Consider the following 27,339-nt stretch of genomic DNA (forward strand, 5'->3'; position numbering starts at 1 on the left):
TTGCAAGACAAATAGTAAGTTTCTCCGTGGTCGCCGATTAATTAAAAATGAAGTAGGCGCTGTGCATTGGCAAACAGTCTTAACCAATGACCTGGAGCAATCCTAAGCCATAATAGTTTATAATTATTTTTTTTCCTTTCCTAGAAAATTCGAAATACCGAAGTACTGCCTCCCCATAGAGCCCTCAGCGTTGCAGAGTGTTCGCTGCTTAATGAATGTTTGTAAAGGGATTTTCATTCCCACTGAACGTCAGTGGGAGCAGCCAGACCTCAGGGAGTCAGCTTGCCCGCTCCTTTTCTTTTGCAAAGAATTTCTGGCAGAATTACTTCAGCAGCCCTGCTGTGTTGATGTAGTGCACAGGATGACATTCCCTGCTGATATAGTTGTTCAGGTGAAGCGTGCTGCTGGAGTTTATGATTTTGTGCATGAAACTCGAGAAGAGATAAGAAAAACATTCAGCAGCCTCTTTATGAGCAACAGAACTGGTCCTCTTAGGACTTTTTAGTGCCCCATAATGGACCCCAGGGAGGGAGTTCGCTTAGTTTTAGTAATTTGTTTTCAGTCTAGTACATCAGTATATTTATTTGAGTATATATTTGTTTCAGTAATATATGCTTCTTATAGACCATGTCGTTGAACAGAGTTGGAAATCAGCCCTGCATCAAGGGATAAACACTTCCCACGCACTCAGGTTTGCAGGTATTCTACTGTCCGTTCTGGATGGATGAATCAGAATATGGGACAGTACAAACAGTATAAGACTTGGTCTTGAAAAATGTTATGTGCAAATTCCTGCCTTAAGTTATTATTAATAGGCTACCTGAGGTTGGTAAGATGGTTTACAGCAGATGTTCATGTCTTTGCAGTACCAGGGTATATGTGGGTCAGTTTATAGGTAGTAATAGAGACGGGATGATCCTGTGTGCCAGAAAACCATGTCTTGAGGGCCACATGTCACTTAGATTTATGAAGATTAGAGAGATTGAAAAAATACTTTAGACTTCCATATGCTTATAAAATAATTTTAGAATGAAAAAACAAAGTCCTTTGGTTTAAAATTGCTTAAGAGTAAAGACACTGGGACTTCAAAAATTATGTATGTATCTTCATAAATGGAAGCAGAAATATCAACTGAATTACTGGGAGAAAAAAGTCTAACTATTAAAAAATAAGATAAATACTTCTGTCATAGCCAGGCTTTATGTAGCTGACTAAAACTCATATGACACTGAATCCTGCCTTATTTTTTCCTCAGAAAAATTTCAAAAGAACACAGCTGGACCAAAGGCATTGTATAACTTGGTTTGTGGTTTACTGTTGAAAAATATTCCATTTTGAAGAAAATATTAGCATGCAGTAATTTTGGAAAAATTAACTACTTGTGGCCCAAATTTCTTCTAAGAAAATATTTATTTTGATGCTCCAGATAATGATTTTTGTAGGCGTCAACTCTTGTTCCCCATCATACAATAGTTTCCTGGAAAACACTGATTTTAAGGAAAAGAAAATATACCTAAAAAGGCCACAGTAAATAAATATTTTCCAAATGGAGAACTTTAGTAGTGTTTAAATGAAATTTCAGCTCCCTCAGAGAGCTTTTCCTTTCCATGCTGATCAGGAAAAATTGCATTGTGTGAAGTCCTTTCTTAGCCTTAAAATAGAAGGCTTAGAAATACCAAGTTATGTAAAAAGGTATCACTCATACTACAAAGCATTTAAAATGAAACAGTCTTTCAATGAAGCTCTGGTGATTTATAAACACCAAGGATCCTTTCTAGGGATTTTGACTACAGGACCACTAGGCCTTCACACTGCTTAGTCTACTACAGCTACAACTGGAAGAACCTGTGTCGGTGACAGTGGCCAGGCACTTCATGGAGGGTTACACCTCAACCTTTTAGTGACAACATAATGCAGTTTTTCTGTGTCTACTCTGAATCCTGATAGGATTACTTTTGTATCTGCAGAAGCCTTTGTCAGCTACGTAAGCACCCAATTACTGTTAGAGTGCTTAAGATAACCTTTTGTCTTTGAGCACTAGCCTCAAAGACATATGAGACACCTTTACTTTTTCAAGAAACCAAATGTAAATACATGACTTCCTGTAACTAACAATTAAAAAAAAAAAGCTTATCTGTCAGATTTTTTAGTTTTGTAGGATAACAAAAATGTAATACTGTCTTTGCTCTCATTCTGGTGGTGATCTACTTAGGTTAATTTAATACCTAACACTGCCACAAGATCTGTCCTTCTTTTGAAACTGTGTTTGGTGAGTATGCTGAACACTGAATACATTTGTATATGAATATTTTAAGATAGGAAATTATATGTTCAGATGTAATAAGCTTGTGATAATCAAGAGTAGTTTATGAGATGTACCAAGAGAAACCACTTAGTAGTTCTGTAATTACTGTAATTGATTCTGCAACATTTTATGTTTCATCTTGGGATCAAAGGTAACCATTAATAGCCTCAATTTGGGATTCTACTTGATAATGTACTGCTTATCTTTCTGTCACTAAGATTTCAGCAGAAGATGTGTTTTCAAGTAATTGAATGTCTTACCTAAGTCAGTTTGTAAAATGTTTTAATTGGGAAGGCTTTGTATATTAGATGAAGTACCACATAAGCACCAACAAAAATGAGTGGAAAAAAAAAAAGAAGAATTATACTGCATAAATTAAAACTAATCCAATTGAAAATAATACTCTAAATGCAAACCCTGAGTCTGAAGAAACAGAAGAAATTTAGAAAACTATAATTCCAGAACTGTAGGATGACATTCAGGAATCAAGTATTCCTGTGAATATATTTTGGCATGAAGAATGAAGACATATGGAGAGGATACAGAGAATGACAACAATACTTTGTAAAAGACCACCTTGACTGATTCATCAGGGAGGATGAAAATTACTAAATATTTAATGCTTGCTTAACTGCTGGTAAATAAGGAGAGAAGACAAGATAACTGTTTACAAATATTTGAGAGATACAGTGACCAAGGAAGGAAAATAGCTGCATTTAAAGTGTATGGGTAGGGGGGACATGGCCAGAGGCTTTGCGATACTGATGCAGGGCACAGAGTATTTCCTGACAGGTGCTTAACTGACTTATGTTTTTAAGATCCCATTGAGACAAGTCTACAGTAATTTTCAGTGCTTTTCTGTCCTTCTTCTTATGTTTAAAATGCCTTATGTCTATCTTCCTTGCAGTAGTTTAAGCCTACTATCTTTTGTCTACCCTTCAGTTTTGGAAAACAAGTTTTTCCCTCCCACTTTGCTGCAGCCCTTCTTGTATGAGGAGATGGTCCTCTCTCATCCTGGACAAACATTTTGAAACATATTTCTTTCCCACAGGTTTACTTGATTTCTGATCTCTTAGAGATACACAATCTGATAAATTGTTCTTTTCTGTAATATTCCTGCTTGAAATTGAACATAATGCTCAAACTGATACGCCAACAGTGCTGACTGTAGGAGAACAACAGTTTTATGTAACTTGCAAGGATCTGCCCTGTTTCTGTGTGCTGATCCTTTTTTTTTTCCTGCAACAGTATATTGCAAAAACCACCATAACACCATAGCATGTATGGTGTCAAATCTGTGAAATGTTATAGCACCCAGATCCACTTCTCTATGTAGAACTGCTGCCAGTCATCCCATCCTGCCTCCTTCAGTCTTTGTGATGTTGGTTATTCTTATCTAAAAGTAATGCTTTGCTTTTTTCTCTTTTGATCTGTTTAAACACTTGAATTCTGATACCATTATCCAGTGCATTTGAACTCTGATGGTTTGGTCCATCTGTAGGTATAATCCTACTCTCTAATCCATCATACAAAGAAATTATTGAGGAGTGTCCAAAGCATATCCTTGCTCAGGGTATCCTTCCAGTGTGATAGTGAATTTTGGTAACTACAAACTAAATATCCTCTTCCAAATGGTACCAAACTTTCTACTGTATTTCATCTAAACCAACTGTCCCTAATTTGTTTACTAGAATATCATAAGACCAGGGATTGTACATGCTGCCCATGGTTTCTCAAAACTAATTTCTTATGGCTCTGAGACTGGCTAATCTGAGGCCAGTGCAATCAATTACTTAAGTACTGGTTATAAGCCTAGTCGTTTTGAAAACCCTTAACTTATTTTAAAAGCCCCAACCTATTCTTTACCTAAGTTCTTGTCCCTTTATCACTGATATAGTAACATGTGGTGCCAATTAACATGAACAGTGAAGAAGAAGAACCTAAACACTTTCTGTTCTCAGCACCACTTATTATTGGATTTTCCTTCCTGCTTAATAGGCCAAATTTTTCCTAGCCCTCCCTTCTTCTCTGATGTCTGTACAGAGTGTTTCTGTGCAGGATCTGAAGATGCACATCAGTGCACATCTAGCACCATGGATTTTTGACTCTGTGGGACTCTGGTAGGAAGAGACTGTCTTCTGGGAGCTGATTTGTGAGTTTTGATGTGATAGTAAAGATGAACACAGTTGGAGGGATTGTGAAACTTCTGCATGAGCATGCTCCTCCTTTCAGGGTTTTTTGATGGCCAAGGGTCCATGTTTTTGCATTGTCATTTAGCAGAATGTTACCTATCTACAGAATTGAGTTGATGTACTTAATGAAATAAATCTAATGAAATGAATCTTATGTACTAAACGGAAATAAATGTTTACGGTGCAGCATTTCAGCTACATAGACCATGACTCTAAATGTACAACAGCAAGGGGAATATTAAATGATTAACTGATCCAAGAATATGCAGTGAATAGTACTAGATTTTGTCTGAACTGGAAAATAAAGCTAAAAAAAATGAATGTGACAGTGAATGTTTGCAATTTTGAGTAACAAGAGCTTGAACCATTATCTTTTTTTTCCCAAGATTTTGCAAGAGATCTTGCAGTCCTTTCAATGTTTCATTAGGATAAGGTTCCATCTCTTTTTAGTAAGAAAAAATAGAGTGATAGTGTCTTTATTTCAGTGAAGGAAATTACTTTAAAATGCTTGTTTCAGAGTGAGTGTCTCAACTAACACTGGTTCTTGTCAAACGTGTCCCAGGTCTTTATTTTCCGAAATTTTACTGGAGGAAGGGTGTTGAATCAGTACTTCTTGCTCAGAAAGGTTTTAGATATGCTGCATGGAGTTCTCCTTGCTCTGATTTCAGGCATTCTGATCCCATTTTAATGGGATGATAAGGTTCACGCATGGTTGAAATTAATTACCAGAGTTGTCAGCCTTATGTAAGCAAATCATCCCCTTTTGTATCCTCTTGCTAAACTTTCATTGCAGCTAATTTAACTATTCATGGCAGCATTCCTATTATTTTGTTTCATTATCCTTTATTTACTAATATAACTGTTCTGTGTAGCGAAATGGTTCATATTGGAAGCCATTTAATATATCAGCGTAGACCAAGTTGTTACCAACACTAATGAAATCACTCCTTCTGATAAAGAAATCTTGGGTTTGTTTTTGGGAAGGGCTGCAGTGAGGTTTTGCTGTTGGACATGAATTGGATTTTTGTCCTCGTGTGGAAAAAAATACTGTGATTTGTAGGTGACTATTAGGGCTGTACACCTAGTTTTCCATATCTACTTCCATTTGAATGAAAAGACTGGTAAGTCTGGAAAGTAAACTGGAAGCATTTCTCATTGAATAGGTAGTTCTTCCTGTTCTGCAGATGAAGGGAGAGAATGCAAATTGGACTGCCCCACTTTTAATTAGGAGTACATGGTATAGGTGCACATGTTATTGCTGAGAGCAGGGTATTGATGTAGACTTGGCCCTCGTGGTTTATACTGTTTTATTTAAGGCCAGCGATTAATTAGGTTATTGCATCCATAGCTGGAGTTGCATGCGTAATCCAGATTTATGTTGCTGTGGCAACAAAGAGAGACACAACTGAGCTGAATTTCCTAGATCTTTGAAGCAGGGGTCCTTATCCAAAATGATATTAAGAATTCCCATCAGTGTGTGAAGAGTGTAACTAAGAGGGGCCCTCATTAATAGGCTGAAGTCTTGTACATCTGACTCACTAAGTTGAGTGAATTCCTGCTGCTCATCAAAGGGTTAGAGAAAATTGGCAGTTGCAAGAAAGAAGATAAGGAAAGCCTGTGGCTGAAATTAATCAAGAGCAATTGATTTCAAGACAAATAGGAGCCACGCAAGATTTGATGACTACTCTGAAAATCACAGGGTGCTTCCAAAAGGCCATTGACAAAACCTTTCCAACATATTCCAGGTATTGCGTTTGGCCTGGAAATAGAGGCAAGGAGGAACTGAACATGAGCCAGGTCAAGACTTCACAGTATTAAACATCAGATTAAAATAGTCGTGCTGACATAGCACATGCTGAGGTAGATGGAGGAAGATGGAAAAGATGAAAAGAAGATGGAAGATAAAAATCATAGGTGACTGAGAGGGGATAATTTGAGGTAAATGAGGAGGACTGTAAGGGATTCAGAACTGCAGAGGTAGACTGTGGTAGAGGCAGAGATTTTGGACAGAACTCTACCTCCTCTGCTTCAGTGTCAGGCATCTGGGAGCCAACAAATAATTTGTCCTCTTGAGGATAAAGTATTTAACACAGTTAGTGAAAATTGTAAATTAGACACTTTCAAAACCAACAAAAAAAAGTCTGAACACACTCTCCCTCCCCCCCCAAAAAAACCAGAAAACCAAACCTGATTTTTTAAAAATGTTGGAAATGGGGGTTATTAATTTTGGTTGTCTTCTTTTCAAGGTCGCTTGCTTAAATGTATTTGGTGGTGATAGAAAATATCCAAGCAACATGACTTTTATTAAAGCAATATCCTTGAAAAGTTAGTTATCTTAAAGGTTGCAAAATGTTAATAGAAAAGGAAGAAATTAGATTACCTCAGAGTCAGAGAACTTTCAGAGAGATACATAGCTATGAAAATATGTATTATGTTTGTACAGTTTCTTTTACCTCCTGGGAAGCTGCTACATTTCAGTTTATATATATATATGTTTTTTTACGGCAGTGTAGGAAAGAGTGAATGGACTATAGCCTACTAACTTTCAAACAGTTTGTTCATGTACCACAGTCACATGTGACAGACTGGTGATCCATTTCCCCACAAATTCAGCAGAAATGACACTGCAATTTTCATCCAGTTTTCTCATTTAATAGATCAGCTGCAACAAGGGCCTGTTGTAGTCTCTTGAACGAATCATGATAACCAGGAAGCACTGAAAGGGAAGAGAATGCTGCTCTTCAGTTTTTTTCCAAACTCCTTGTTTGCAGGAGGCTGGCATTTGTTGAGCTGCATTCATGTTTTGGGGACTTGGCAAGACTTGCTGCAGTGACTGAACAGCTGGGTGCCAATTTACTGCACACACCCTACTCTGCTCCACGTCTCTATGTGAGCTCTTTGACAGGAGCATAAGGGCAAGAGAAGAATTGAGCATGGGGAATGTGTGCCCATAACTACCACCTTCTGCTCCTCTTTGCTGGTCTTACCAAACAATTTCTGGGTAGCTTAAATGAGAACTGGAGCAGATGCTGAAGCAGTGGGATTTCTGGGTACCTTGGATTTTCATTACCTACTTTGCAAAACTGACTTTCTAATTATCCTAGAAGTTACAACCCAGAAGTTGGATGAAATGAACATTTTCTACAATTCATGTGCAACGGAGGCACTGTCTGGTACTTTCAAGGCAAAGAAGTTGTAATGGTTGTTTTTGTTTAGAAAAAGAAATAGAGGCATTGAGATTGGCTTGTTAAGTTACATGGGTCTAGGTTTCTGGGTTTTTTTGGTGACTGTAGACTTGTGTGAAAGTGGTACAGCTGCAGGTCTGGGCAGATGACACAAATTTCTTGCCTTCTGTAAACATTGAAATGAAGAGGTTAATTGCTAGGATATTTCCCTGCCATGCTGTAAAGTAAAACCCAATAGTGTTATGGATCTTGACTGAAAGTCAAACTGGCAAGTCTAATTTCCACATGTGTCTTAATTAACTGCAAAATATAAACCATCATCAGGAATGGAAAATGTTACAAAATGGTGCATTTTGTATTTTAGTATATTACTGTTATTCTAAGATTATAACCAAATTATTTTCTTGGCAATATTTATTAAGTATATGTAAAAATAATAACCTCTTATGCAGTGTTGTAATAGGTGGAAGTCTCCAGCATGCTCCTTGTAGCAGAAGATTCAGTGCCGGTCCCAGTGAATGAGAAAGTTAAAGGAAAAACTTAATGTTCTTGTGATTCAATAGGAAACTAAGCCTGCATAAGAATTCAATGAAGACATTTTAGGAAAAGTATAACATAACATTATATCAGTGGGAAAATTCTTGCCATCTTCTAAGTCAAGTCCAAGTTGGCTCTTTTGTTTATCTAAAATAGTCAAATTAACCTTCAGTTCAGAGAACATTTGAAATGCTGTATGAATGGTTGAAAACATTCTCCTTTTTCTGTTTTAAGAACTGCAAAGATTGAACAAAAAGCTTCAAGTGCAAAAATAAAAGAAAGCACTCAGATGCACTGAACCATGTAGTAACTAAACATGAAATGTAAACTAGAGCAAGGAGCTTATCAGACAACAAAAGAAAAGAAATGATTATTAGTCTTTGGAATTACTACTTATATAGAGAGGATTCCTAGGCAGTTGAACAACAAAATAGAGTATTTTTTGAAGCAGAGAAGGCAGATAGCTGGAGACATGAAACACTCAATTTGTTTTATTTAAGGGTCAAATAAGAAAAAAAGAGTGGGCTTTTGACTGTAAGGAATACTTATTTGAAATCACTGCAACTAACCCATTCTATTTGACAACATGACTTGAAATGGCATTCTGGAAAAAGTTCTGATTGAGTAACTTCTGGCACATGTAATATAATTAGAAGTCTGTGTTGCAATCCTGTCTACTTCTGGTGTTCAGTCTGTTAGTTTTACACGCTTCAATGACACTGAAAATGTGTCTATTAGGAATGTACTATACTGTTATTGAATTTAATTTTTATGTATATTCACTTGGTAAAAGGAGAGTTAGCGCATTATAAAAGAAAATTGTGGATTGTGGAGAAAAAAGAAAGTAAAGATTGTGAAAAAATTCAACATAAATGTTCTGAAGAGCGATATTTATAGATACTAGAGTCAGAACAGACTGTGACAATTGTTAACAATTTGGCCCAACCCCTTACATAGCAGAGTATATAAAACCAGTGAAACGGATTGTCTTACGTACTATTCTGTTAGCATTCACACACTTAATTTGAACTATGTTAATTGGTTTTCAATCACTGAGATTAACTCCCATTTTTAAAATTAGAAAGATAATGTTTGTAGGACGTGTTTTGGAGAGCTCACATTATTTATTATATTTTTAAATAATTAATTTTTTTCTCACATAGCTCATCTTTTCTCATATATTGTCATCTATTTTATCGTAATAATATATTTCAATAGTTAAAGAGACGGAAAGAAACCTTTTTATTATGATTCCAAAATCTATATTATTTGAAAATCAAGAAAAGCACATTAAAGTCTTTGCTTTTGACATTTTCGAATGAAGTCAAAGGATTTACTTTTATAATTTCATCTTGATAATATTGCTTAGTTTCTTGTAATAAATTTGCAAACAGGCTTTCATCTCTGTTGAGTAGTTGGACAATTGAATAAATCCTGTTTTAATAATGGGAAGGAATATTTCCCAAATAAACAGGTAGTTTGAATTAGTTTGAAGAATGTCTTAGCACTTTGAAATGTAATCCCATCAACCTTCATCAGATGTTAAAGCCTGACCTGGTTGGTACTTGAATGAGGGGATATATTAAGGAAGATGTAAGATTCTGTATGAGAGGATTCAGTATCTGTATCCACTTGTTTTATATGAGCTTAGAAGTAATATTAAACATTTAAGAAGATACTACTTTTCAAATGAATCACTAAAATAAAGTACTTTGCTAAGGAATTAAGATAGTGGAGTGGGAGTAGGGAAATCCTTGTTTTGTTGCTGAAAAATTTTAGCCAATTAATCACTTCTAGAGGGTTGATAAACCACAGATAATTTATGTGTGATTTGGGGGCTTTGGTTTCAGGGACCAGGCTATATTTCAGGTAACACACTAATAGTTTGCCAACCTACTCACATTAGCAACAAATGAAAAGTTGGGTTGTAGCATCCTGTTCTTAATTGGTTGGACTGATGATCATAAAGGTCTTTCCTACCAAAATGATTCTGTGATTCTAGAATCATTCTGTACTTCTGCTGAATACAGGCTCCCTTTTGCGCCAAATAAGCTTTTGGTGAACTTGAGAATGTGCATATGATTGAATAGGCACGTGCAGTTATACCATGCTCAAGCAAGAGGATACATTCACATTTTTTTCTTGACTTCCATGAAATAAAATCAGATCCTTACAAGATCCTGAATTATGCATGCCTATAAAACGTAAAATGTATGCTGCAACAGTTTTGTTGTGCATAATCTTCATTATGTTTTCAGGATGGAACATGAGGCTACCCAGCTAGAAAAGCAGCATGTGCACAGTGTATATGAAAATACAGCTGCCTACTTTAGTGATCTGCAGAGCAAAGCATGGCCTCGTGTTCGGAACTTCCTGCTGGAACAAAAGCCTGGCAGTCTTGTTGTTGATATTGGTAAGCCGTTCTTTCAGATGGCATGAAAGATTGTTTGTAAGCTTTATTTGTTTATATGTTAATCATATGTACCTTCAGATCAACTGCTTTTAAAACTTGTTTAGATTTGGTTTTAAATTGTTTTTAAACCCCTACTAGATGCCATATACCACTTGTTTAAATTTTTTGGCAGTGTATCAGGTAGACAGTTAATAATTTTTGCTGAGCTAAGCCTTAATTTATCAGTTTCCCCATAGTCTTAATGATCTGTCATTCCCCTGGAGCCCTTTAAAAAAAATTATGTTAATAGCTAATTATTTCATATTTCAGTTTCTTAAGATCTCTTGGTTTATGTACTACTGGTCTGCAGTTTATTGCTTTTCATTTGTTCTAAAGCTCCTCCCAGCAAGGCTTTATATTAAGAGAAATCTTCTAATGTGATTTCTACTAAAAATATTTAAAAAAAGCTATGATCTCAGAATCTCCCTATGATCCTAAATACAGACACGAAAACCTTGTTTTCTTTCTATGGTGCTGTCTTCCCTACATGTTTGATTTATACCTTGATTTTCTGTTTCTCCTAGAGACTTTTTAGGGGTTTCCAGGTGCTGGAGTGTTTCCTTTCCATGAGTTATGACTTCGGTCCTATACAGCACATCATTGCAAAACAGATGCTCTTTTGCTCCGTTGTATTTTTCCTCACTGTTTAAACTAACAAAATACTTTTACACAGCAAGGTTTAACAAGTGTACTCAATAAAATATGTATCTGTCTTATTTGCGTAAGCTTTAGACCATAATCAATAGGTAATATGTAGTTCTCCTGCTACTGTAGCTATTTTTATATGTCTACACCATTTTCACTAATAATCTCAGGAAATATCCTTGTGGCATACACTCATTCAACAGTCAGCTGAAACTGATATTTCTCAGCCAAAATTGTTGTCATCTCAATAGAAGTCATTTGAAGCTTAGCTGAAGTTCTTTGAGGCTTTATCAGCAGGTATCACGGTGATTGCTGAAAGCATAAGGTCACCCTGTTAACAGCCTCATCTGGAGAGAAGGTAGATGCTTATAGTTGCCAATAAGAATATTCCCATTAAGGCACACAAGGACACAAGGTATCTCCTTTTATGAGGTTTATTAACATCTACAGGAATCTGACTATTGTGTTTATTTTTAGTATGTATTCAGGGAGGAGTGTCACTAAAGAAGCACTAAAATTTTCAAAATGAGATCTTAAACTGATAATTTCCTTTTCAGTTTAATACCACCTTTTATTAAAATATCATCTTGTCTAATTGCCTTATTATTTTTCATTCAGCAAAATAAATGACAATAGCTTGGCCATTGTTAGCTTCATGAAGGAATTCACCCTCCTGATGATTCATTCAAAAGTGAATCTCTGGCAAATGCAGATTTTTAGAATACTGGGATTATTAAGACTATTTAGTTTCATTCCAGGGAGGACCCTCCACTTCTGAAAACTCCCCGTGATTAAAAAGCACTTTACCAAAATCCATGTATTAAGCAACTGAATCTTCTAAATTAATGTATGGTTGAATAAATATGTTCCTGTGCAAACATGGTAATGAATAATACTTTATACAAATTTTTAAAACTAACTTAGTTTTCTAACTAACATGCCAGGCTTCATGTTTTATTGCATATATTTCTTGAACTTCATTAGCAATATTAATGTTTTCCATTTATCTCAAATGTTACTTCAAAAAATAGCACTTGCTTTTAGCTTAGAAATATGCTCTTTTTCACCACTGAAGTGTTGTTCTGTTCCACAACAATTCCTGTGCTGTCTCTCTAGATAATGGTGCACATTAACATCACTGAGAGCAGCAGTGCTGCAAGAAACAGTGATGTTTCTAAAGATAACTCCAGACCTTTAAATTGAATTTCCAATACTGAGATGATTCTCTTTGCCAGGCTGCTACCCCATTGCTTGGCTGTCAACTTTCAGAAATTATTCTTCACTGCTGATCTAGAACTGCAGTGAATAATTCCTAATACAATTTTGAAAAGTGCCTGTTAAGCATACGGCACTGAGAAACACTCTGCAAGATTTCCATTTAGTACAGCACAGTCCTTGAGAAGACAGACTTTTAGGTGGAAGACATTCTAGAACAGTTCATTACATTTGCATGTGTTAAAATGCATTGGCGCAAAGACAGAAAGAGGATGTGCCTGCAACATGGCGGGAATTTTTATGATTTACGGTTATTTTTCAAGTCTACATCTGAAGTTAAAATTTTCCTTTCTGACTTGTGTCAGTGGCATCTGTGGTTTAGGACTTCTTGGAGAGAAATGAGATGCACTGGAGAGGTACTTTGTGAGGTTTAGCAAAGCGTAGGGAAGGACTTGGAAAGAGATCTATTACAGGTCACTAAGAAAACGAAACACACTGGCTTCAGGAAATCCCCTGAACAGAAAGTAACTGGAAGCTGGAATGGTATTGAGGAAAAGGGCCATAATGCTTACCTTTTTCTTACCCTCTCCCGGACATCCATTTCTGCTCGTTGTTGGAAGCAGGATATGAGGCTATATAAAGGCTCAGTGTGAAGCAGCATGGTTGTTTTGTTTCTCTAAGATGTGCAATAGTGGCCACAGAGGCCACAGAGGACTACTGCCTCCTCCTCCCACCTGAACTTATCCTTAATTCCCCACAGAAATACAAATAGCCTGCTATTATACAGGGCTGTGTAATGAGTATTTTTGTTGGTGATGTTGATACTGTTACAATCCTAATGGTGTGAACATATAATTTCAAACAGTCCAAATGAATTCTGCAGCAGTTAGGCCAGTAGGCACAAGCCCTCATTTTGTTTTCTAGGAAACCTTAGGATTAGGAAAGCCCTCACATTATTTTCCCTGCTTTGGGAGGGATAGCAAATGTTTGGAATATAGGACTTCTGATCTAGTATTCTTTTCTTTAGGTTGTGGAACTGGAAAGTATCTCAGTGTCAACAGTCAAGTGTATAATCTTGGCTGTGACTACTGTGAAGCATTGGTAGAGATTGCAAGGAAGAAAGATGATGAAGTTCTGGTGTGTGACAACCTTAACCTTCCCTTTAGGGACCAGTGCTTCAATGCAGTCATTTCCATTGGAGGTAAGACAACATACATGCATTCTGGCCCACAGCAAATGAGAAATTCTGAGGGTTCTTCTCTTTCCACGTGGCTTAATTTCAGTTGTTTTGAAACAGTTCTTTTAGAGTCACAGCAAATATAACTGAAATGAATGTAGTAAACATGAAAAAAAAATTCCATTGCATAGAGGCGCTGTTGGCTGAAGAGTATGTGGATCATTTGTTTGTTTATATGTGGTCTTGTTCACCCTGTGGAGAAAAGATTTCCTTCCAGCATGCATTTTAAACAAGTGAAAACTAATATAAACATGGCTGCTTGCAGTTTAAACAGATTAGGTGGTCAAGATAAACTCTTGGTTCCTCCATAGGTTCTGTTTTAATCAGCAAATGCATTGAAATAAAAGCTTTCTCTGTAGCAGAACTTGGAACTCATGTTAACTATTATGTGTTATGAATTCCGATTTCTCTTGTTCATGAAATAAGAACTTAGAGCCATACAAGCACTTTTTTCTTAAATAAGTGAAGCATCTCAGCATCTTAACTCCTCTGACCTCTCTTTTTGAAAATATTACTCATAATTTGAGAAGTATAAATTGCAAAGTGTAGAGGAAAAATAGATTACCCAATTACAGTCTGTGTTTTTAGCTGTACTCTTGTTTGAACTTCTTTTAGGGTTTTTCAATGTATCAGCAAAAATATAAGGTATGATAATTATTATTGATAGCAGTCAACAAACTATTTGCAATGTGATAGAAATGTATTTTAAAATTTATTTTTCACATATGCAGGTGGAAAGGAACAGTGACTAGTATGCAAGCAGTAGTGATATTACTTTGCTTTCATGTTGGCTAGTTAACCAGTGAGCCCTCCCCAAATTTTAGGTCTTGTAGCATATTTTCAGGGCTATCATATCAGCTGACTTTGAAGGATAGCATACCTATCTAGTGTTTATATCAGTTATAAGCCTGACAAGTTTAAAAGTTCACATGCTATTTCAGTGCATTTAACAATAATAGATTTTAACCCCTCTTGAACAGAGACATGGTATGCCTGTGTCCATCTAATTCTAAATAAAACGGTTTTCATCCCATCAGAGAGAAAAACAAGTATTTATGTATGTAATCAAGTACACTTATTGGCTTTGCTGGTATAATAATGTTTATAGGATTTCTTTTTCTGCAGAACCATCAAAGTGATTCTATGATTTTAACCAGGAAGAATATTTAAACCATTAAATTAATTGCTCAGATAGATCTTGCACAGATTCTGTTGGTTGATTGACACTTCTTTCTGGTAAACTAAGCTTGTGTGCTTATGCTATCTCTGTCAGTTTTGATAAAATTTTGCAGGAGGATCTGTAGTGACATATGGCCTAACTTCAGTATGAGAGAACAGATCAGTTTCTTTCTTCCCACACTGTGCAAGCAATTGAATTTTTTAAACTTTTTTTTCAAAACTCGAGAAAAAAATGACCAGAGTGAGGAGTACCTGGAAACAAACAATGACCACGGGCAACCCTTCTCAGAATTGGCTATTTTGTGTTCTCAGCAGCTTGTGAGAGCCTAGTTAATATCAATTGCCAAGAATGCTTTTCTTGGCTTGTGGTAATAAAGCTATATTTTTTCCCCTTGGTAATTTAATGAGTTTTGAATAAAGACAGGGCTACTTGGACCCACTGTTCATAACTGCAATGTTGAAATAACACTATTTCTTTTCCACTAGTAGAATTGAGTACTGTCAAGCGGCACATATAAAGATAATCTAAATTTTCTGAATGTATGGAGATGTCTTCAGCTAAGAACATATACTATTATTATATGCTGTTACATGGGTATGTTGAATGTTTTGCACATAGAAGTGGCTCTCCAACTCTACTTGAAACAAACTATGGAATCAGTCCTCTTTACATCATTGATTGAATCAAATCTAATACTCATGACATATAGAACAGCATGACCAATGTGTCCAAGCGCAGTACAAATTAATGCTTCTGAGAGTTTAGAGAGAAAATAGTTGTCTTTAGAGAGAAAATAGTTGTCTTAGCTATTCTCTGACTGTTAAGAATGTCTCCTTCCTATTCCAGGTGAATAGGAAGATAGAAATAATGTAGAAATCTTGAAATATAGCTTCATTTCACATTAGAGTGAAACCTGAAAATGTGGAAATTATCCTGGAAGGAAAATCCAAATAAAGTGATCAATAGTTTTATTTTGAATTTGACTTTTTATTTTTAATAGCGTAACATAATGTAAAAAAATCATCATGCTCAGACATGCAATGTAGACATTCTTTTTTACAAAACTGAAATCTAATTTTACAAAATTAAAACAATGGAAATATTTGTCTAAATTTTCTCACTAGCTCTTTGAAAGTATGCTGATATAAAAGTACAAAGTATCTTTTTACTGATATTACATTTTGCTGTATTTATTACATGGTGAAAAGATTTTCTATTTTCAAGGTAAGAAAGGTAAGTAAGGTAAGTCTGAAAAGTGTGCCAGAAACTAAAGTCAAACTTGATACTACCTAACTCACCTAAAGGCCAGGCATTTAAGTGAAAGCTAGTAGTGTTATGACCTTTTTTAGATGCAGAGAATCACAAACCTCTACCTTATGTGCCTGAGTTTTCTTGAATCCCTATTTTGGGATGAGTTTAATTTCCTTCTTTGGGATTTTCCTATTTTTATCCATTGAACATAATTGTAAAAGAGAGCATTCTGTGGTAAACTTGCATTGTAGTACCAATAAATTCAGCGCTGTTGCTGACTTGCAGCAAGTGATATGTGGAATGAGGAGCTAAAATGATTAAATGTGGAACAGGTTGAAGACAAAAATGCCCTGTCCTTACTGATATCCGATAAATTTCTTTTTTTCACAGTGATACATCATTTCTCAACTAAACAAAGAAGAATCAAAGCAATAAAGGAAATGGCAAGGGTATTGATACCTGGAGGCCAGATAATGATTTATGTTTGGGCTATGGAACAAAAGAATCGTCACTTTGAGAAACAAGATGTATTTGTTCCATGGAACAAGGCCTTGTGCTCACGCCATTTTTCAGAATCAAATCAATCTGGAGATAAGGGTGAGTTTGTGCATACTGCAAAAGGCCAAGACATACACCCTGCACAGCTCATCATCTCTGAGTGCAGCTACCAAACCAATTTGCAGCCAGAAACTGATTCAAAACATTCCCACAATATGGGCCATTGCTTACCCAGAGCCTGCTGCATGAAAATTTCTGAAGAAGAAAACAGGTTTTACAGTGCTCTAGGAAGATCTTTCCGCTCATGGTTTTTCTCCAGATCCCTTGATGAATCAGCCCTGAGAAAGCAAAGTGATAAAATGAGGCACCTGAAACAGGAAGGAGTATGGGCAAACAGTACTGACCTGAAACATGAAGGGGTGTGGGCAAACAGCACTGTACCCATTCAGCATTCAAGACACTGCAGTTTGGATTTAGGTCACCACAGGGCACTGTTAAAAGAACAAAGTTTAGATGATGATGATGTGTTCGTGGAAAGCCTGTCTCTCAAAAAACCACAGTGGTCTCCAGCCACAGATGCACTGAAGGATTTAAGTTTAAATGGAGGACACCAAAATGTAGCTCAGAGCAAGGATGACAAAGCTTCATTTAAAAATGGCTCAGTGGAAGACAGGGACTGCAGCTGTGGTTGTAATAAAGATGGTGCTGGTAAGTCTGATGCCAACAAGCTTTTCAAAAGAACTTCAACAACTGACTCCACTGACTCAGCTTTGGATTCAGCAGTGTCTGTTGGGGACCAAACTGATGCCGTGTTGGATACAAAGGCCTTCATGCGTTATTACCACGTTTTTCGGGAAGGGGAGCTGTGTTCTCTGGTAGAAGAGAACGTACCTGAGCTTCAGATACTTTCTTCCTGCTATGACCATGGAAACTGGTGCATTATTGCAGAAAGAAGAGGAACATAACTGTAAAGAGATCAAAGCAGAATCCAGTGACTGAGGATTTTAAGCTGCTCGTTGTTTTACTGTGATTGTGCAGTGTGACATGGAATTTGAACCTTGTAGTTGTGTGCCATTTATTTGTGATTTGTTATTTTTCTGACTATTTAATTAGTTAATGCAAGGTCTATATATAGGAATATAAGTGGTAAAAAATATTTATGTTTTGTTAAACTTTTATGAAATTAAAACTGGAGAGTTTTATATTGCTTTTAGCAAATAATTGTGTTTTAAAATATACTTTTCTATTGAGAAATAAAACCTTTTTGTAAGACAAGGATCAGGGCATCTTTTATGAGAAATATCCTCTCAGTAGAAAGTTTAGTCTTTGTTCTTCAAATCTGAAAGTGTGTCACATTGCTCCCTGTTCTTCAAGTCCTGTAAATGAGACACAGACACTATGTCTAAAATTGTACTTGACTATATACTGGTAGAGTGCATTCTGCAGAACTGGGAGCAAGCATGGTCCCAGTGCTACTTAGTTGGGAGTAGAGTTGATAATAGGCAAAAACTATGTACCAAACAAGCTCTGCATATTCTGTCATTTGAGGTTTGTATTTCAGAGCAAATGACAGAACAGATTTTGAACAGTATTTTGGACTTTTATTTTAAAAATTATTTAATTTGTTTCTCAGGTTAAGTTTTATGTGTTAACTCTCACAAATACTTAATTTCCTTTGCTGTAGTTTTTCATTAGTTATGTGTATATAGAAGTCAGAGGGATTTGTGAGAGTATCAGTATTATGTAAAAGTTATAAAATATCAAATACTTGAGATACATATATCTTTTTGATAAGCTTGGGAAGCTAAGATAAAAGTAATAAAAATCCAGTATATATCTGGTCAGCTGTCATATTACTGTTCTTATTCACTGACATGAGAATATATATTAAATTGTATGTTAAATAATGTAGATTAGAAGAGGATAAGCCCAGTTTGTACGGAAAATACAAATTCCTGTCTTTGCATTTTAAATGAATCTTTTTGAGACCTGAATGATAACAGATTGCTTATGTTACTTTCCCATTCCCTGTAAGATAAATTTTACTGAGCATGGTGCCCCATCATTATCAGTCTGTACTAGGTTGCAGCAATTACCCTCATATTGTTCTTTACACTCAAATAATTTCATCCCTCTCAGTGGGATGTGAAGTTATATGTGCTGTGGATAAAAAACACCTGGCTTCAGAAGATCAGTAGTGAAATTGCCAAAAGAAGCAGGCTAGAGTAGGCTAACTGCCTTGTTAGCACGGAGTTACTCTATTTCTAGGCTTTATTTGTAGTCAGTGGTTGCAATGAAGGGCACACCTTCAGCTGGTGTGATTTCATTGACCTTTAATGGAGTTGCACAGATTCTCCCCCCCCCCAAAAAAAACCCCTGAACAACCCAAAACCAAACCCCTTTTGTTACAGCAAAACAGACCTACATAATTAAGATGTCTGCCCTATTATTTAGCAAATAGGTTTGAATAAAAGGCAACAGGAGTGAAATGCCAAACTCTTCCAATCTGTGCTGCATAAGTAGATGGATTTGGGATTGTTCAGTAGGAAGCCCTGATGGTGCTGAGTATTTTTTGATGCAGCTTCCCAGCAGTAAATTGCCACATGGTAATGTATTATAAATTTGTTTACTGGAGCAATGTCCATAGAACAGTCATTTTTGTCTCCCTTATGCCTTGGGATCCTCATACTTTATTCTTTCTGGATCTGCACCACTTGCGGTCCCCATGGGCCTTTGAAAATAAATGTATGGCCAAAAAAACATAAATCTGAGACTTCTAAAATATTATTCCACTCTAATTATTACTTTCAATACAGCCTGGGGCTATTGCTCTCAGGTGGTGTGTATAATCTATACTTCAGAAAACTGGCAGTATTCCCTACATCACTGGGTCTAGCTGCTCCTGTCTGAGGGGGCAGCACCTGATGCATTCTCAGGCTCCAGGTTTAGAAGCTTTGTGCCAAAGTAGCCATGCTGGCATATTGCAGAGCCCATATGGATTGTGCTTAGCTCCACACCTCATTTGACACGTACTTGTGTCAGACAAGTGACTGTCTCTTTTGTTGGGAATTTCTGGGGAAGTTTGAGGATTTTAGAAGAGAAGTCTATTGCTTCCAGATAGGATATGACAGTGGATATTCAGTGCTCCTGAAATTTGGGCTGTATTTAAGAAAGAGGAAGATTATTATCATCCTGTATCCAATTCTGAAACTTTATCCCTAAACTCCAGCATACAGAAACTCTATCTCACATATATAAAAATATTTATTAAATATTATTAATCTAAACTGACAGCTGGGTTTAGTTAATTATGAGAAAGAACATCATGATTCTATTATCTGCACTTCTGCAATCTGACTATGGCATATTTAGTATGTAGTCAAGCAGGCTGATGAAATTTGGAGAAACTGAGAAAAGAAAGGTGTGCATTCTCTTTACAATATCGACTTGCTATCCTTGCAAGAGACCGAATCGGGATCAGTGTCAGGATCCAGTGAAAACTTGTTGCTGCTTGACACCTGTTTGAATAACAGCTGTCACCTCAAAGCTACTGAGGTACTTTAAAACGCTTTTGTGTTTGTAAACTTTCCATGCATTGTTTGGTTTGAGGTTCTTGCTTGGGGACGCTTTTTACAATGACTTATTTCTGTATTGGATTTTCTCTTGTTCTGAGCTAATGCCATTATGTTGCATTTCATACAGGTTTGGATTTTATTCTTATAAATTCCTGGGAGAGGAAGAGGGGAGGTTTGGTAAACTGCCTTTTTTTTTTCCCTCCCAAATATTCAGTTTTCCTCTGAGGATGTATAAGCACCATGTAACATAATTTTTATAGACTGGAGATCAGTCAGCGGAGGTCATGAGTGTGAGGTCTGCACAGCAAACCTTTATTCCTGTATGCAGTCTCCCATCTATTTGTAGTGGCTGCCTAGATCTGTAACAGCTCTATCATCTCATAAGAAAACAGATCACTTCACTATAAGCATGAAGGTCTCTCTTGACTGGTTTTTCTTTTGATGAGGCCCACCTTAGGCAAATGTACTTTCCAGAAGAATCCACATGATCCCAGACTTTAATAGCTTACAGACATAGTTAATGTGCTCAGAGAAGTGTGCATACCATTAGGAAGTCTATAGTAAATTAATGAATAAGTAAATAAAACCCAGTTGTTCTCAAATGCTAAAACTTTCAGCAATGTCCAGACTGAAAGACCTGACTGTTATAAGGCAAAGGGCAAATATGTTCTTACATTGCTTGTCTGACAAGTGGGCAATAATTTAATCTCAGTTCTGCTGATAACAAACCTGCTTCTGACTTTAGTGGGCTAGGATTGCTCCTAAGCTGCTTATCTAGCTCTAAGTGGAACACGGAGAAATTTTGATTACATGAGAAAAGATGCCTTTTTTTTTTTTAGAAATTAATTGAGGTGGAACCTCCTGAGTGTCAGTATCTGCCCGTTGCCTCTTGTCCTATTGCTTGGCACCACAATTGCAATAAAAAAATACACAATTGAACAGACTTATTTTTGCAGAACTAATACAATTGCAAACTTTGGTAAATTACATTTTGTCTTTTTTATTACATGAAAGTATTTCTATTAGAAGTGAACAAGTGTAAAATTTTTAGTACTACCAGTGACAACTATATATTTTTCGAAACTTATCGTGTAGGAATTTTAAAATCACAGGTGAGAAATAAAAGCCATAAACATTCTAGCACATTTTTTTCTGGTACTTACTTGTATACAAGTTACAGTTTAAAATGCTGAGTGAAGAGTTGTGTATGTTCCACCGGCAGAATATTGTTAGTGAACTGCCTGGGTAGGTTCTGAGTAGAAATAATCGCTCTGCTCCTGTGTCCTCTCTGCCACATCATATCTCCATCAGACTGCATTCATATCGCTGTTGGTCTGTATTAGTATTGGCATTGTGTTGAATGTATTGGTCTACCCACTTTCTTGCTCAGCACTTCTACAGGATTTGGCACTACTTTATTTCTCCAGAAAAATGAAGTGTGTCAGTGTTAAATATATACTACTACACTTCTTTGTGAGTTCAGCATTTCTTACTCTTACAGTATATGAATTCTGGCAGCTACCCGTTATTTTATCTTCCAGTTTGCTGGTCCAAACCATGCTTAGGTACTGCTCTGTAATCAGTTCCATGTCCTTACATGGAACCTGTTCTTTAGTATTCAACAGAAAATAAATCCTACTTGGTTAAAATATCATTTCCTACCAAATTTCTGTGTCTTCAGATTAGCTAATAAATATATTAGCCACCAGGAAATCTGTGTCTTGGAAAGTTCTTAGTGAATGCTAAATTTGAGAAGACTCTGTTAGTGCCGTTTGCTCAGTAAGTTAGGCCAAGTGGACACAATGCAAAACAGGTAAGGATAATGATGTGCTGTGAAGCCAGGGAGTCTGGCTTTAGAGAACCATAGTTAACCTAACCATAAATGTGATAATTTCATTTAGGTAAATAAAGGTGGTGAAATGTGGTTTTTAACTATGTCAATACTGTATGTCCTGCTGACGATAGAAAATCAGGATGGTCGTCAGAATTAATTGCTACAGAGCTACATTTCCTGTTCCTTCTGATCCATTTACAGTCATCCAGGACTAAGCTTTATGGTGTAAGATAACACTGAAGTATTTCTGTGGAATTGCCAATGTTCTTTTTGCACCAGTTTTAATCAGAAAAGAAAAAGAAAGTAATTAGAATTATTCAATTGCCTGGTCAGGTTACAGCTATACTGTTTTACAGTTGCAGTGATTGTTATGTTTGTACAATTGCAATGCCACTTATTGTACTGATATGTTTATTATAGTAATGACTAAGGACCTGATAGTAATTAAGCACTATCCAGATGAATATTAATACATGTCCAGTAGTACGGAATATGTAACCTAATAGTATTTAGATTATGGGAAAATAGTATGAGCACAGGGTGGACAATAGGGGGATAACAAATATAATTTCAGGGGGATATGGAATGGTCTTTATGAGGAGGGAATAAATTAAATCTGGTAATGTTTAATGGACCAATTAAATAAGTAAAAAGGCTCAAAAAGGCACATATTTTCAGCAGTGAGTGGATCCCAATGACTTACTGTTACTATATAATTTTGTTATTATTATCCAGAGTAACAAAAGGATTGCTCTGAGACTCCCCCTTAAAGCATTAAGTATGTGCATGCCTGTGTACAAGATGTGTACCTGCATCTTTGATAGTTAGATAAATTTCAAAATCTGCCTTGAGTGAACTACTAGATAAATGGTTTGCTAATATAGTAGCAATATATTTAGCATTCTGCATTCAGATGAATGTGATTGCACAGCCCCCCTTTGCTTGATTAATATTCAAGAACTCCACTATTTCTATTTATTTCTTTTGTATTTCTTTCTATTTCTAATTTTGTTTTCTTACTTCTGAGTATTTTTTTCCAAAGACTCTCCACTTCAGCCTTCCACCTTTTTATTCAGGCAGATACAGCCAAACAGCAAGTATAGTAGTGGCACCTAAGATTATCACAAATATGTATATATTTCTCATTCTTAATCTTAAATCTCTGTTTGTGAAGATACTTCCAGACTGTTTCCATACTTTCACCTCTGACAGCTGAAGCCAAAACTGAAAAAAACCACACCTTAATACCTCAAAGCATCATAAGCAAACCTCACTACAGTATTCAGTTTAGGCAATTAGGGGCACTTTACAATCTCTAATAGTGTGAAACATAATGTTATATCTACATATAATTCTCCTTTTTCTCCTTTTTTCTCAGCTGTTATTTAGTCATCATTGTCTTCACTTAGGTGCCTTTTGAAACCTTTAAACTGTGTCTACATCTTCCTAGAGCTTGGGGTGCTTATGGACTGTGGATGCCTCTGTTGTTATGACAATTCAGCACCTGTGCCTGCTGCCTCTCCCAGTGCTCAATAGAGAAAAGTTGTCTTAAATAGAATCCAAATTGCCCTATATATAAAAAAAAAAGACAAACCAATCCACCTCCTGCCAAAACCACCACCACCACCAAAAAAACCCTAGTAGTAGGTGCTTCAGCAGTTATGATCATATCTAAGCAGAAATGGAAATGTAGGAGAAGAAAAAAAAAGGATATTATGTGTGGTACTCCTGGTTTTGAAAAGATTTCTCAATATAAATTTGTCATCCCTTTTAGCCTTGTTGACAAGATGCTATGCTCTGCTTTGATAGAGGGATATGTGGATGGGACAGTGGATGCAGCAACAGTGAGATGGTATTAGGTTGCCCTCTTCAGTTGTGACAAAGTAGGTTGCCTTCTGCAGAATATTAACAGTTTATTGTTGCTGTTTGTACAGCATCTCAAATTCTCTTTTCTGAATGAAGAAAGTATTTCTTGTATGGCTCTCGGTCATTTTGAAACTGTCACAAGTAAAAGAGACAAAGAGAAAATATATCGTATCACTGAAGATACGGCCTCTTACCCATGTGCTGAAACAAAAAAGTCTGTGTGTACACAGTCAGATTGAAAGCTGATGTTCCTTGTGCACAGGATAAAAATAAGAGTCATTTGTGGGAGGCGTTTTGGTGAGGAAGCATCATGTTCTTTTCTGTGTCTCTTCTCTGCATCTTTGTAGAAGAGACTAGGCTACATGTCAGAATTACTGAGAATAAATTGACCCTTCACATCTCTGCTTCCTTACTACAGGACTGACAGAATGGTCAGATTTAGTTCTGAACAAAGTGTTTCTTGTGAAAGGAGGAATTGGCCACTTGGACAGAACAAACACTAGTGCAAACAAAGCACAGACATTCAAGATGAGGTTAAACCTCTATACTTAAAAAGAGGCAAGCAGATTGTTTTGTGCCTCGATGACCAAAGCTGCATTCCAGAGTGTCCAGGAGAACACCAGAGATGAGACAGTGATAAAATGAACAGAGAGCAAGTTGCACACAGCATCTCCAGGCTGGTTTAAATTGGTGTTTTATTCAGTGGTGGAGCCTGATGGAGGTCATTGCCTATACTGAGCACTAGAAGCTCCTATCAACATCAATAACCATCAAGAGTGCTTGCTGCCTCTTGAGATCTGGCCCTCTCACCTTTACAAAGACTGGCTGTTCCAACATCGACCACTGGACCATTTAAAAATGTTACTTCTGAGCAGTAGTTTTAAATAATGAACAGGTACAAATATACATACATACATATATATATATATATATATATATATTTTGATGCAACCTTCTTAATTTTCTTCCCCTCAGTATGTCAGATGTTTCAGTTGGGTTACAATATAATGGTAAGTAATGCTTTGTGCAGTTTCGGAAAGGTAGAGAAACAATTTGGCAGCCATCATATTCTCTGATTCTGTGAAATAGGAACTGAATTTGTAATTTACATATTAATATGAAATATTAAACAAACCATTAGTGTCGCTGAGCAGGTTACTCACATGAGCCCTTCAATCTGTGCTGGATCATGTCTCTGTGGTAACATATTAGGCTCTGGCTTATTGAGAATAAAGAAGTGTAAATGAGAACTAACTGGAGAGTATAAAAAAACCCACATTCAAGTGGATAAATACAAAAAAGAGATTTAACACAGCAGCTACATAAACAGTTTCAACATTCTTATGTTGAAGTTTGAAATAAACAAAGAGTCATCATGTGCAGTGATAGCCACTTCGTGATAATAAATATGGAGATTTCAGAGATGACGACATGAAAATGGATTGCTGGCACATAAAACTGAGGTAAGTAAAAATTATATTTTTGTGTACTTGGGTCAAAAGGGTTGTTCCCTGTATGGAACAGGCTATATGATGCCTATGTGAAACCATGGAATGGAAAGAGGGTCAAAAATGGGGGAGATGAGTGCACATTCCCAAAATTCTAAGCTCGACTGACTGGACATGACTGGGGAGATGTCACTCTTGGGTGAATGGTGCAGCTCTGAGACACTCATAGTCCCTCCTCATACCCTGAAGAGTGCTGTGAAACATGGAGATGTTCAACCACTGTCATGATCCATATCTGAGGTATATCTTTTTCAGGGGGTGTTTGGTAGGGTGGGCTTCTCTAAGATAGTTCAGTGAAGGCCATGTTTGTTACATTGAGTTGACAGTGTGAAAATCATTGCTGCAGCCTCTAATATCTACAGACCCATGCTCTGTCTTAACTACAAGGGGATTCTAGACAAATATAACATAATCAAGGGAATACCAGCACATGATCTGGGGCTACATCTCTTCTGGCTCGATCCCTACAGTTTGCATGTACCAAAGTTGGATTGTTCCTTGATTGGTTGGTTGTGTGCAGAGAATCATGTGAAGTGACATTTTTCTGCAAAGGCCAAGGTCATGGCTGTCGAGGTCATAGTGGTCTCCTGCATTGTGTGCCTGCTTGCCCTCAAAATGAGTGCAAAGGTTTGAACAAATAAGTCAGAAGGATTCATAAATGGAAGACAGAGAGAGAGGATGGAAAAACAGTAGGTAGAAATATTTAACAGTGCTGGAGAATGCCACAGTTAAGAAAGAAATGTTAAATAATTTCAAAAATTATTAAGGGAAAGGAAGAAAAAATGTGTACATGAAATATAAGGCAATGTTTGTCTCATATAAACCAGTCAAAAGTCTATTCAAGGGACCACGGGAAGTTGCTCAACATATTTTTTAATTGAGAACTAAAAGCTTGACAAATAAATGTAGTTTCACTGAAGTCTGGTTTAGAGACATTACACTGCCTGAGGGGATTAAGTGGATAATCACAGACATCTTGTGGTTTCTGCTGTTCCCAGAGACCAAAAGTAGGGACAGAGGAAAATGAGAGATGGTAAATGAGCCAAACTGAAAAAAAAAAGCCCCAGAACTCTGCAGAAAAAGATGACTTTCCCATATCCAGTTAGAGGCCAATTGAAAGAGTCTAAGTGTTATGAAAGACAGAATACAAACACAGGATCTACAGCTATGAGCTGAAGTCCTTGTTTTTCTTTGTAGGAATATAAATAGAAGAGTTTAATGCTCATTTAAGTAACTATTACATTTTTAATGTTTGACTCAGTACAACTAAATTTTTAAAAATTGTATTTGACAAATTGGAATGAGAACATGAAGATTAACTGATTCTATATGCAATGTGATTATTTAATTTTTTTGATCGGCAAAATTAAAAGTAAGACCTGATCACCGTGTGGATGGAATGCAGAAGCTTTATGGGGTCATTAGTCTGGGATTTTATGTAAGAAAATTGGCTTTTGGGTAGCAGTGTCTTAAACAGACTCAGCTTATAAGTAACTTCTCAGGACCTAGATGTATATTAAGGTCACTTCAGATCAAGTTGTGTAATCATTTTATCAAACATAACATTGAGATCTGTGAGATTTGGGTGTGAATGGCACTGCTGGTAGTATCAAATTTTATTCTCAGCTACTTACAACATGACCTAGTTCTCACTAAAAAAAAAAACAAATGTCAGATTATCTCTAAAGACCCACATGCCATTCATTTGAGGCAGAGGAGGAAGACAGGAGAATATGGAATAGGGATCTGACAGTTTAGATAACTTATTTTGGAAAGTAAAGAGAGAGGCACTGGGAGAACAGAAGTGCTGTCCTAAGAAAGTGAATACAAAAGTCTATTGCTACCAGAGAATTATATTT

General features: G+C 36.5%; 1 protein-coding gene across 2 annotated transcripts in view; it reads left to right on the forward strand.

The window, feature by feature from the left end:
• TRMT9B (tRNA methyltransferase 9B (putative)) overlaps positions 1–21,259 on the forward strand; it is a 126,698-nt gene extending 105,439 nt beyond the window's left edge. For both annotated transcript variants that reach the window (XM_018069479.2, XM_018069474.2), the window contains 3 exons: positions 10,478–10,632; positions 13,559–13,732; positions 16,590–21,259. In XM_018069479.2, the coding sequence (XP_017924968.1) occupies positions 10,479–10,632; positions 13,559–13,732; positions 16,590–17,662 (1,401 nt within the window). In that variant the 5' untranslated portion in view covers position 10,478 and the 3' untranslated portion in view covers positions 17,663–21,259. The remainder of the gene's footprint in view (positions 1–10,477; positions 10,633–13,558; positions 13,733–16,589) is intronic.
• The last annotated feature ends 6,080 nt before the right edge of the window (positions 21,260–27,339 follow it).

The sequence above is a fragment of the Manacus vitellinus genome, unplaced genomic scaffold (genome assembly GCF_001715985.3).
Source record: "Manacus vitellinus isolate BGI_N305 unplaced genomic scaffold, ASM171598v3 scaffold_0_pilon, whole genome shotgun sequence".
NCBI lineage: Eukaryota > Metazoa > Chordata > Aves > Passeriformes > Pipridae > Manacus > Manacus vitellinus.